Source organism: Diplotaxodon limnothrissa, linkage group LG23 (genome assembly GCF_057381915.1).
Source record: "Diplotaxodon limnothrissa isolate DT_005_m linkage group LG23, D_limnothrissa_male_GT1.1, whole genome shotgun sequence".
Lineage (NCBI taxonomy): Eukaryota > Metazoa > Chordata > Actinopteri > Cichliformes > Cichlidae > Diplotaxodon > Diplotaxodon limnothrissa.
The window spans coordinates 23,258,194-23,271,222 of NC_140617.1; the positions used below are offsets into that span (position 1 = coordinate 23,258,194).

At 39.3% G+C, this 13,029-nt stretch overlaps 1 protein-coding gene across 1 annotated transcript; it reads left to right on the plus strand.

Moving 5' to 3' along the window:
* The first annotated feature begins 12,103 nt into the window (after positions 1–12,103).
* LOC146608093 (macrophage mannose receptor 1-like) lies at positions 12,104–12,844 on the plus strand. The gene has a single exon (XM_085348326.1). It carries the CDS (start codon positions 12,104–12,106, stop codon positions 12,842–12,844), a length of 741 nt encoding a protein of 246 aa, XP_085204452.1.
* Positions 12,845–13,029: the final 185 nt, after the last annotated feature.

Sequence of the window (13,029 nt, forward strand, 5' to 3'; positions counted from 1 at the left end):
ACTCCTCATGTTCATTTTATTCAGGTATCTCTCATATTCTGCATGTGTCAACTTGCATCTTTCCAAGAGCTGCTCTAAACTCATGGAAGCAGTTTCAGGTTCATTCAGCAGCTGGTTCAGTGGTCTGAGCTTGTTCTTTGCCGTTTCTACTTCCAGTGCATCATCCTCACTGGGTCTTGTGATCATTGTCTCATTGCAGGGTGGTTTGGGAAAACCAAAACGGCACCCGGAGCTTAAACTCCTAAAGCACGTCTTTGTGTGGTTCTTACTGTGTTTTTGCACTTCTGTTACTTTTTTGTACAGTTCAGGTTGTTTATGTGGATCAGGCAGCTGAGCTGTGATGTATTTGTTTATAAAATCAAGAACAGTTTGCTCATCATCCTCCTCAAACACAGGAGCACCTTCTACCCACAGGAGGCAGTGTATGTGTGGGCTTCCTCTGTGCTGAAACTCAACTCTGTAAAAGTAGTCAATGACTTTGCCAAGTGGCTCTGCAGGAGATAAGAGTAAATCTCTGAATAATGCTTCAACTCTCTTGTCAAACATGCGCATTGTTGTGACAGGATTGCTTCTCAGGATGTCACACTTTGCTGACCAGTCGAGTCCTTCAAAATTCACTTGTTCACCTTGCTGCCTTGTTATTGCCTCGATCACTTCAGGCCAGCGCATTTCAGCAGCTGAAAATGTGCAAAAGAACGTGGGAGTTCCCAACTGTCTGATCATGGCAAAAAGATCTCTTGTTGTTTTCTCCCAATAGGCTGGGGTTCCTCTCAGAGGCTGCATGAATCTCACTGCATCTTTATTTCGCACCAGTTTCTCCACCTCATGTTTATCTTGTAACATGCCTGAGGTTATTTTTCTACCATCTCTGGTCAGAGGCTTTGCCTTCCTTAACTGTACTGTCATGCTGGATGTAGCCAAGTGTATTTCAGTCACAAACTGTGCAAAGAACAAATAGTTTGTGTCTTTGGCAAAACGATCATCAATGCAGAAAAGTCTTGATTTGAAATACCCACTGGGGGATACTTTGATCAGCCTTCTTTCATCAAGTGTGTTTTGGCCTGTAGGAAACTGCACAGGGAAGGCCATGGCCTCCAGTTTAGGTGTTTTGAAAAAACTTATTGGATTGTTTCTCTCTGCAGGAGCAACAGAGTAGATTCCTTCACTGAAACATAATATCTCCTCAGCCACATCAGGGGGCTGCAAACAGGACTCGAGTGCAAAACCACCATTAGTCAGTCCATCTTCTTGCTCTGAATCATCTCTCATCTGTTCATGTGATTGTTCACCATCACAGGGTAACATGTCAATATCCTGTTCATTTTTATTTTGTGCTTCACTCAGTGCATTTTTCTCACAGCTGTCAATTTCCATTAAATCAGCCTCATCATAATCGTCCTCATTCATGTTTTCATCATCATCATCCTCATCATCTTCATCAGGAAGTGTTGGATCACACAGCTCAGCATCATCTCTGATGCTCACATCCTTATACTGTGGATGAATCTGCTTGAGTTTATGCAGTGCTTGCACAAGTTTAGACCAGCTTACAGTCTGAAACAGCTGATGACCTTTGTAAGACAAGCGTCTCTTCAGTTTTACTCTCATGATCTGAGAATTAATTCTTAATCGAGGCAATGCTTCAACAGTTTCCTCTACCTCTGATGGGACACAGACCACATTTCCTCTAATTGCTCTTTGTCTGCCTTTGGGAAGAGGAATGATCTTGGCAAATGGTATGCACTTGGCTATGAGATGTCTCTCCAGTATGTTGAGATCAGACAGTTCAGGTGGAGTATCAGCAAGATCCAGTTTATTGGCAACAGCAAGTGCTGGCATGGATCCATTTTTAAGATGATCGTGGCAGGTGTGACAAATCCACTCTCTCTTTCTCTCATCGGGAACATTGCACTGCTCATTTCTGCAGTTTTCATCACAAACATGAACAAATCTTCCAGTCAAACATGTTGCAACCACATGTGGGTTTTTGACATACTTTGACCTTGTGCAGGGTCGCACTTGGTTTGGAAATGAAGCCTTGAAGCATACAGTACATGGGCATGATGGTCCAGCTTTGATTTGTGATTTGAACACAGATATGGCCTCGTTGATCACACTGTTGTCACTCTCTTGGGTTTGTCTGTTCACCCATCTGTATTTCCTTTTTATTTTCATTGCACATCTCATGTTGTGCATAATCCTGAATGCAAGATTACTTTGATACCTGTCTCGCATTAGTTGTTTCATTAGTTGTCTGTGTCTTACTCTGAATGCGTTATCACGTGCATAACGCTGAGTCACTCGAGATCTCTGTCTCTCTCTGAATTCAGGGTTTTCTTGATACCTTTTAGTGATATAGTTTTTTTGTTTTTGTCTAAATTCAGCATTGTCACAGTAGCATCTTTTAATATATTGTTGTTGTTTCTTTCTAACTGTAGCATTCTCAGAAAAACGTTTTTTAACATATTGTTTTTGTTTCTTTCTGAATTCATCATTTTCACAGTAACGTCTTCTAATATACTGTTGTTTTTTCTGTCTGACTTCAGGATTGTTTTTATATGCCTCGCTTGTGCAAGACTTTTTCTTTTCTTTGTACTCTTTGTTTGAAGCATACTTTTGTCGTTCTTTCCTTTTTTGGTTTTCTTTTCTCTGATTTCTGGGTTTCTCTGATGCCATTAATCTTCTTCTCATTTTTTGCCTTTGTTGTTTATTAACTTTTTTCAGTTTTTGTAAAACTATATCAGAAAGATCACAGGAAGCAACATTTGTTATGGCAGCATTTGATTGACATAAAAAAGCATCCCTTGATGGAAGGAAACTTAATTCACTGCATAGTTCTTCAGTTGGTATATTAGGAGGTTCATTCTGATCTTCATATGATGTGAACTGAGTCACGTGAACTTCTTTTTGTTTCACCGGTGGCGTACAAATGGACATTTGACAAAAGATGTTCTCAGTCAGATCAGTCGTTGTGTTTCTCCTTGGAGTAGAGGAGTTTGCTTCATCAACAGTTGTATCAGAGTGAGTAGATGCCACAGCAGTGGCAGCTGTTGGTCTGCAGACTGTGTCTGTGATAGTATCACTCAGGTTGACTGTGCTCATACTGTAGAACTGCACAGGCTTCAGTTCATAGTTACAAGAGGGTGATATCTCCATCATTTCATAAGAATCTTGGATCCTCTTAATCATGTCACTGAGGAGTGTGAATTTCAGCATCACTGCTGTACCACGATTACGTGACTGTAGTAGTAGAGGAAGACCACTGGGTGTTCTGGAGTGTGGATCAAAGAAACCATATTTGCCTGATGTGGATCTGAACACTGCGATACACAATCCACTCATAATCAATAAGGCATACTGCACATCTGACAACAGGCAGCTCAGTCCTGCTTCTAAGCTGAGAAAGGTATCTACTGCCTCCTCTGGAGGTTCTTCAAATGTCCCATACCGGGAAGGCTGTGTCATGTCGACATCATACATAGACCAGCGAGCATCAACTTTGTCTGGCAGCTCATCGGTTGCCAAATGAATATTTTTAGGAAATCTTTTCTTGGCCTCTTTGTACATCACATCACCTTTATCCAAGACCAGATTAAGGTCAGCTGTAGTCATGTTATCATTCTCATGAAGGAAAGCAAGAAATGTGAGTGAGTTACATGTGCACTGCTTGTTTCTGGAGTCTCCATATTTGGGATGAGCCTGGCTGTGAGATGCACAGATATGTGTAACAGAGGGCTGGTTTTCAAAGTTCACTCTTTCTGCATGAGATGGTCCTGCCACATCACTGTGACGGCCTCTTTTTACAATATCAGCATAACCCACCTGTGGGGCACTTGACACCTCAGGTTGGTCTCTATGGTTTACCTGATGATCATTAAATTCATGCTGCAATCCAATCTTTACAGCATCTGCATAGGATACCTGTTGTACATGTGCAGGAACATGTTGACCTGCCTGTTTGACACCATCAGCATTGGTCTTTGCAGACACAAAGTCTTCTGCAGAGCTCTGAGGAAAATCACACTCAGCTTGTTCACATGTTGGTACTTCATGAAACTCATGGAACTTCTTCCAGCGTTGTTTTGCAGCTTGTGACTTTTTCTGCTTCCTTGGCATTTTTACACAAGTGTTTCTCTTAGTCTTTAGAAAATATGTTTATAAAATAAGAGTGGCACAGAGCAGGAGATGTTTTCTTTGTCTTTATATTTCAGTTTTTATTTCTCAGAAACAGATGTCTTTGTTTGTTTGACAGTTTGTCAGTCGAGAGAATAATATGCACTCTCTTTATTGGCTTGGCACAACTTAGCAGCAAGCGCAAAGTGAAAAACAGCTAGAGAGAAAATTTAGAAGAGAGAACAGACAGAGCAGGAGAAACACGGCTGGGAAATCACAATCAAACCGTGAATTAGAGTTTTCTTTATTTGTTCAGTTTGTTCTCAGGTAGAGGCAATATGCACTCTTTATTGCTTTAATGGCTTGGCATTTTTCAGCAGCAAGCCAAGAGTGAAAAACAGGTAGAGAGAAAATTTAGCAGAGAGAACAGACAGAGCAGGAGAGACACGGCTTTAAATCAAACCGCAGAGTTTTCTTTGTTTGTTCAGTTTGTTCTCAGGTTGAGGCAAAATATGCACTCTTTATTGTTTTATTGGCTTGTGCATTTTTCAGCAGCAAGCCAAAGAGTGAAAAACAGGTAGAGAGAAAATTTAGCAGAGAGAACAGACAGAGCAGGAGAGACACGGCTTTAAATCAAACCGCAATAAGATTCTTGGTTTGGCAAAATTTCTCACAAACCACAGGGTGAAATACAGATGGAAAGAAGGCAGAGACAACAGGTGGAGTAGGACAGAAGATAGAGGGGTTGGGGGGTTGGGATGTGAGATAGAAGACTGGAGATCTGGTCCTTGTTCTTCTTCTGCACACTGTGAACAAAAAACAAGAAAAAAATAATAATTTTAATAAAATTATATCACATGGTAATTGTATGAACTAATTGTGACTACTGAAAAAGGACAAAACAAATATTCAAGCTAAACTGTTGTCGGCTGCCATGTGCAAAAAGTTGCACAATTTGGCACTTTTTAAAAGAATAAATATTTAATTAAATTCAGCAATAATATTTTTAAATACAAATATGATTGAGTGAATTGTTAACTAATCACATGTAATGTGCAAAAATGTACGAAAAAAATATTTTAGCCCAATTGTTAAGCTGAACTTATGTGTATTTATTATAAAAATGTGTTTAAAAGGTCTAGCACAAAGTTTGAACCCATCACTTTAAAGCTTATATTAGTCAGACTCTTTTTTTAAAAATTTGGTGTACTTCTCTAACAGTATGTGCACACCTACCAGGCAAAGCACAGATGTGAGTCAAGCCTTAGCATCGCTGCTAACGCTAGCATTCCTGCTAGCGTTAGCACTTCAGTTAGTGTTAGCACTGCTGGTAGAACTAGCACTCTTACTGTTAAAACTGAGGCACAATGGCAATAATAAAGCTCATTTGTTACTTTTGTCTCACTGACCGCCAATAAATATCACAGGAATATCACAGGAATATTCTTTTTGTCAGTTAAAAACTGCTAAGGCTAGTGTTGGCACTATAGCTAGCGTTAGCATTGATGCTAGCATTAGCATCGAAGCTAGCATTAGCACTGCTACTAACAGCAAAAGTCATAAAGTACTCTTACTGTTAAAACTGAGGCACAATGGCAATAATAAATCTCATTTGTTACTTTTGTCTCACTGACCGCCAATAAATATCACAGGAATATCACAAGAATATTCTTTTTGTCAGTTAACAACTGCTAAGGCTAGTGTTAGCACTATAGCTAGCATTAGCATTGAAGCTAGCGTTAGCACTGCTGCTAACAGCAAAAGTCATAAACCTATATAAATGGTAGCAAAGGTTATTCTTTTTTTGCTTTCTTTATTCTTTGAACTCTGTTGAACTTTAAAAAGACTTGATATGTGAGTTTAAATGTCAAACATGTATTTTTACCATCATAAAATTAAAACCGTGCTGTACTGAGTGTATTGTACTTACCACAGCAGAGAGCAAAGCGGAATGACGGCAGTTGGTGCAGTGATTAGTTAAAGACTGATGAGGCGTTCAGGTGGTGCTTGGAAATTTGAGCATCAGTTTGAACATCAATAATGAGCATATATATTTCTCTGTCATAGAGAGACAGAGAAAAAAATACACAAGACTCACCAGCATACAAATTGGTACTTTTTCTCTTTATGTCACTCATTCGCTTATACTCAGGAAAGAGGGCAACTGGCATTAAATTAGCAAATAAAAAGTATGTCATCTTGAACTGTTTTATGGATTTTATTTTAAGACTACTTTGAGCGTATTCGTGGGGAGATAAACTATACAGACTAAAAACAGAGACATTAAATGAGATTCGATTATTTAAAATGTGGGAAAATACACTACAGACAGGTAGATGCTGTGAGCTTTAATTATCCAGTCAGAAAAGATTATTTTAAAGTCATCAACTGACTAAAACTGCCGAGGTATGAAAAACCTGTGTGGAGAAGACAAGTCCACCAATACACAATCAACTTGAATTTAACAGGGCAATAATTCAGGGCTCTATTCAGTTAGCCTATATTAACTACTGACATACTGTTAATCTGTGGCAAAAGCCTGTCAAACCTGTCTTATTGTACCTATTGAAAAAGTTAATCTTACTACAACTGCTTAGATGTAACACACATTTTTGATTTAATCTTGGCAGAGTGAGAGACAGAGCTCGTTAAGCAGGCAGGTGTGAGCCTGGTTGCTATAGTGACTGCACCCAAGGGCTCCATACACACGGACACAGACATGTGGACTGAAATGAATTAATTGCTGAATTTTGAGTTAAAAATTTTGAATGAGATAAAAAAAACAAAAAAAACAACCTGAATTTAACCTGAAAACAACAGTGCTGAACTGCTAAAAGCTGAAGGTTACACAGAAGAAGAAGTTGGAAAAAAGCTGAAAATGTTTTAATTGTAAATTAGAAAAACCTAAGAAATGAGAAAAGAACATTTAGAGTCAGAAAACATCTGAAAGAATATTAAAAGGTCATATTCTTTGAATCACTGAATGACTCAAATGTGATCCCTCCACTTGGATCCACACAGTTTAAAAAGTTGACATCTCTGAGCTTTGAAAGACAAGATGTTGGAAAGAGAACAACGATGGCGACGTTTTGAGGGTAAAATGATGGCTTTAACACTGTGGACACAGCAGCAGTTGAAAGAGAAGTGTTTAAGATGAATCTTGGCAGAGTGGCAGAGAGAGCTCGTTAAGCAGGCAGGTGTGAGCCTGGTTGCTATAGTGACTGCACCCAATGGCTCCATACACACGACACAGACATGCACCTCACTTTTGCTGCTTAAAATGAACAGAAAAGTCAGGCCGAAACAAATCGTTCCCAAATGAAAAGTACATGTCGTACTGACAAAATTCTTTCACCGTGAGCGACAGCCATGTCTAGTCTACCAAATTCTCAGTTTTCATGCCTGTGGAGTTTATTATATGGACGTGGTGACAGTGTAAAGACACCATGCTCTTCTGATTTTCAAACGAACCTTCTGAGCCATTTTAACATTAGAGTCTATGGAAGAGTTGGAGGGAGGAGGCTGTGCATTGGTGACATTTATGAAAGAACCATAACACCTAGTACAATAGTAAACACATTGGATGAAAGAGGACAGCCATGGCTACGTTTTGAGGGTAAAATCATACCTGTAGAGCAAACGCTGCGGACACAGCAGCAGTTTTAAAAAAGATTTTAAGATAAATTTTTTTGCTCCTCTCACTCTAGCAGTTGAGCTGCCTCACTCTAGCCCCAACATTCCGTCCCATACACACCCATTATAAACTCTGAAACGGGTGAAAAAACATCATGAAACTTAAACTGGAACTGAAGAAAAAGTATAATAGATATTGAAAAGATAAATACAAGTTGAATAGTTGAATGTCTTGTCTTCGTTTTAAAGTTTGAATGGTGGCTCTATGTCAATGTATGTGGAAGTAGTAAGAGTTTAAAAATGAGTAAGTTGAATGAGGATTTGAAGGGTCTCCCCATTGAAATACATTATAAATTTTTGTTGAATAAAGTTGAATAAAATTAAAAATATAAATGTTAAAAATGAGAAAAATAGAAGCAATGTTGTCCAAAAGAATAGGAATCTAACGATGTTTGAATGGTTTTTCTAAGTTGAACGGTTTTGAAGGAGTAGGCTTTCAAAAAACGTACGGAATAGATAAAATATAATAATAAAGATTAGAAGAACAATACTGTGAATGCTTTTCAAGCATTCACACTAAATAATAAAGATTAGAAGAACAATACTGTGAATGCTTTTCAAGCATTCACACTAATAATAAAGATTAGAAGAACAATACTGTGAATGCTTTTCAAGCATTCACACTAATAATAAAGATTAGAAGAACAATACTGTGAATGCTTTTCAAGCATTCACACTAATTAAGCAATTTCCTATCAAAATTGCTTAATAACCATTTATTTTATTTTATTTTAATTTTTTATTTTATTAGTATTTTCCTTAAATGTGTTAAATATATATTTTCTCATCTAAATGTCCACTGAGCTGTGAGCCAGGGGGCGGTAATGCGCCTTAACATTGGTTGCCAATCAAGAAGAAGAAGAAGCTGTGAGCCAGGAGGGAGGGGTGTCACTACACGATCCGTACCAGAAACCCGATCGGTACCCTGCATGCACGAAAGGTGTCTACTTCCGGTCGAAGCATTTTACGATAGTTACAGGTCAGAGTATCTGTTAAGATGTTAAGAATAACAAGTATCTTTTAAAATGTTTCCGATAATGAAACATTTAATATAAAGTAGACAAAAACAAAAAAATAAAAAGATAGTGACAGATCGGGACTCCCGATCCTTACTGCGCATGTGCAAAGTCGGACCGTACAAATCGGGTCTACCCGATCCGTACCGCGCATGTGCAGGGATTTTCTTCTTTTTTTGTTCGTTTAATGGCAGTGTACTCCCCAGTGTACGAGGATACCGCCACCTGCTGACCGAGCGAATGAACCCTATTGTAAACTCAAGTTAGCAGAGCGATGCTACTGTGAACCGAGGAGCTATTTTCTTGATGTGAGCTTCTACTCAGGGTTTTTTCTCCCAGTTCAGAGCAGAAATTCTTTTGTTACGATACTGGATGTTGTGTTTTTCTCCACAATTTTAATTATAAGCTAGATACATTACTGCTAACAGCAACAGGGATGAGTCAGTGAGTCAGTTGAGCTTGTGAATCATGATTCATGAGTCAGTAAAGTGATTCTCGAGTATTGAACGATTCGTTCATGATTCGCAGATCACTATTGTTTAGTTGCAGTAAGAGGTGGAGTGGAAGGCTGAGAGGACAGTGTCAGAAGAGGCTGGCTGTTGCACATTACCCTAATTCTTGCACTCTAGCACAATTTATTTAGTAGTTTGTAGTAGCTGAAAACCGCAACGTTACTGCGTATAGTGAAAAATAAAGAAACAAAGTCTTTGCATTTCTGGGACACTCCTGTGGCCTGCCGTGCTACGGACCGTATTAAAAGGCAAATTTGCAACATGCTTGTCACGGCTGCAGTGGCAGACGAATGGAGAATATGAGAGGAGGACCCAAGTGCACTGGCGTTACAACGAGTGAGCTTTATTCCAAATGTCTGAATACAAAGAGAAGCGGAGATGGCAAAGACAGAAACTAAGAAATAACCTGAACTGGGAAAGCTAACAAAACAAACCTAAAATCATGACATGCAGAATGATATGCAGGGATACACAGAATACCACACAGGGTGACACGCCGAGGTAACACAGACGGACCAGTGACGAGCAAAGGAAAAAACACACTATAGCTGTGTCTCAGTTCAGGGGCTGCATCCTTCGGAGGAGCCAGCCTTCGCAATCTACGTGGGCTGGGTTCTAGCCTTCAAATTTGCGTCACCACTGTCTCAGGCCATGTCCACACTAATTCGTTTTCATTTGAAAACGCATCTTTTTCTCGCCGTTCTGGTCTTCCGTCCACACTGAGACTGCGTTTTTGTTCAAGGAAAACGCAGCGTTTTGAAAACTCTCCAAGCGGATAAATTTGAAAACGTTTTCGCGTCGCAGTGTGGACAGCGAACCCGGAGCCTTGGCTGCAACACCAAAACATAAGGGGGGGGGAGCAAAGTGTGCCTGCTCTTCGCTGACTTAGGAGCGGCGAGTCCAGCGACCCGGCTGTTTCGTCTTTGCTGAAAGCACAGCGTTGTAAACGAGCAGAACTCAAAGTAAAGAATCGATCTCACCAGGTTATTATCGATCCGATGCCGACTTGGTATTAATACTATCCATATTTGGATTGATTCGCCCACCACTAGTAAAGAGTACACAACACAGAACACAGGGAAGCCAAATAACAAAGCCTATGAACTAGAACTCAGATAATAACACAGAACTGCGAAATACTAGGACAGAAACAAAACAGAAACCTGCCAACCAGGAGCTATAAAATATGATAAAAACAGAAAGTCATAATTCACAGAATAAAACTTAACCCAAAAACACAAAACACTGGGTGAAATGATCCAGGATGCTAAATTTAAAAAAGAAAGAATGTTTAAAGGACAACAAAAATGGGAAAAACAATACAATGATTTCTACACAGCTTACATAATATATAAATTTTTTTCAGTCCATTCTCTTGACCTTTCATTGCGACAACATGAAAAATGACTTTGCTTTGTTCCTGCAAACTCATTTGTTTATCTAATGTAGGAGCCAGGACAACTTCACTTTTTCCTTATGCAAATTAAATGTTTTGTTTAGCTTGTTCCAATAACTATGGTCTTTTGTCACCTTGAATAGAGTTTCTAGTCCCTTGTTTTTGTGATTAGACACAATTGCTGTGAAAGAAAGTTAATAATTTGACAATGTACTTACAGTAAGTAACAGCACTGCAACAACTAATTTCTTATACATAAGCTCTTATACATAAGCTTTTACTTGAATGTTTTTGATGTTTCATTTTTGTAGGAAAAAATGATAAAAATGATAAAAGCTGTAGAAAAAAAGGTTAAAAAATGCAAGAACATCAGTTTCTCATTACATGCATAAATTTTAAAAATCCCTCTGTTGGTTTCTCATATTATTATTGCGTGTACTATATATAAAATAGCTTATATAACTATATATTATTCTTCCCTCAACCTGTTTGAATGTCATGCCATCATGTCTTTCTTTGATCTTCATTTGTTTTCCAAAGGAGGCTGTTTGGAAATTACGTCTGCATACACAAACAGGAGTTGTTTGTCAGCTGCAAAGTCACAGTCTCTCGTTTTTGATTAAGCAAATTCAGCATTTGTTTAAGATTTTCTATGCTGATGTCTCATTAAATCTGTCTTTTATGTCACTGACACAAGACAGATGCCAATTATCAGCGCTGGAGAAGACAAACGAGAAAGCATGGCGGCCATTGTTAATTTTTTCTAAGTGTCCTTCTTTCTCTAAGTAATTTGTCAAAATTCTGTCGGTTACGACTGTGCAGAAATTGATAGACTGCTGCAACAACACCTACTAGCTCTGTAGCCGCCATTTTTACTTCCGTTGTGTGTGACGTCTTCTTTTGCGCATGCGGGCCACTTTGAGGGCCGTGAACTGTTCACACTAGAGCACATTTGCTGTCACATTTTATTTGTAGTGTGAACAACCAGACAGAAAAGGAAAAAAGTGGACTGTGATCTGAAGTTTGAAAATCAGATTAAGGCAGTGATAAAATCTAGCTTCTTTCAGCTCAGGCAGCTGGCCAATTCTTTCACGGCAGCACTTTGTGACCCACGCCTTTGTTAGGACTCGGCTGGATTACTGTGATGCACTCTATATCAGGGTCAGCGCATCATATATTACTCATCTACAGAGGGTGCAAAATGCTGCAGCTCGTCTTTTAACTTGCACTTGAAAGTTTGAGCACATTTCCCCTATTTTAGCTTCACTTCACTAGTGTCGCTTTTTAGGATTCATTTTAAAATTCTTTTATTTGCTTTAAAAGCTCTCCATGGCCTTCCTTTTCTTTTCAAGACTGCTTGAAACGACACATCAATGGATCAGGTCTTCTTCAGGATCCTGCTCCTGCTGAGCTTATCTACAAGTTTTTGCAAGTATGTTTGTGTGAACGAGGAAAAGACTCGGGGTGAAAGTTTGAGTTATTGTCGGCAGAACTATACAGACTTGGCCCCGGTTAGTAATAAACAGGATAATGAAAAACTGATGGAGCTCTTTCCCAGTGTCAGTGACGGTGTCTGGTTTGGACTGGAAAGGAACCACTCAGACAAAGACAAATGGCTGTGGTCAGGAGGTGGAGCGTTGACCTGGATTTTCTGGACTACAGATCAACCTGACAACCGAAATAATGAAAACAGTGGTTTTATAAACAAAAACGGCAGGTGGCATGATGCGTATCCAGGTAACACAAGACCCTTTTTCTGCTACAGAGCAATAGTGGTGAAGCAGGAAAAGACTTGGGAGGAAGCTCTGGAGTACTGCAGGAAGCACCACGAGGACCTGGCCAGTGTGGCATCTGAGACCGAGATGCTGCTCATCCAGAAAGAGCTGAGCAAACATAACACAAAAGAAGTCGTCTGGATTGGCTTGCGCTTCTTATCTGAGGACTGGCTGTGGGTAGACAGGGAGATGATGGATTACGAGGCCTGGAGTCAAGGGGGAAAGCCACTGTGCCCGAGTACTAAGACGAAGTGTGGTGCCTTACAGGTGACACGAGGGACTAAGGGTGTTTGGGAGGCTCATAATTGTGAGGAGAAACTACAATTTATTTGCTACTGAGCTACTTTATTTCATAAAATACATTTAAATCACAAATTATTTGCTGTGTTTAATACATTTTGGTTATTTTTCTCATCTCTGTCTTTGCATTTTCCCTAATTGATGTGTAATCGTCTCATTTCTATTGTGTGACAAAGTCAGCATTTCATTATTTTACAAGCACTATCTATTATGATTTTTGTTTC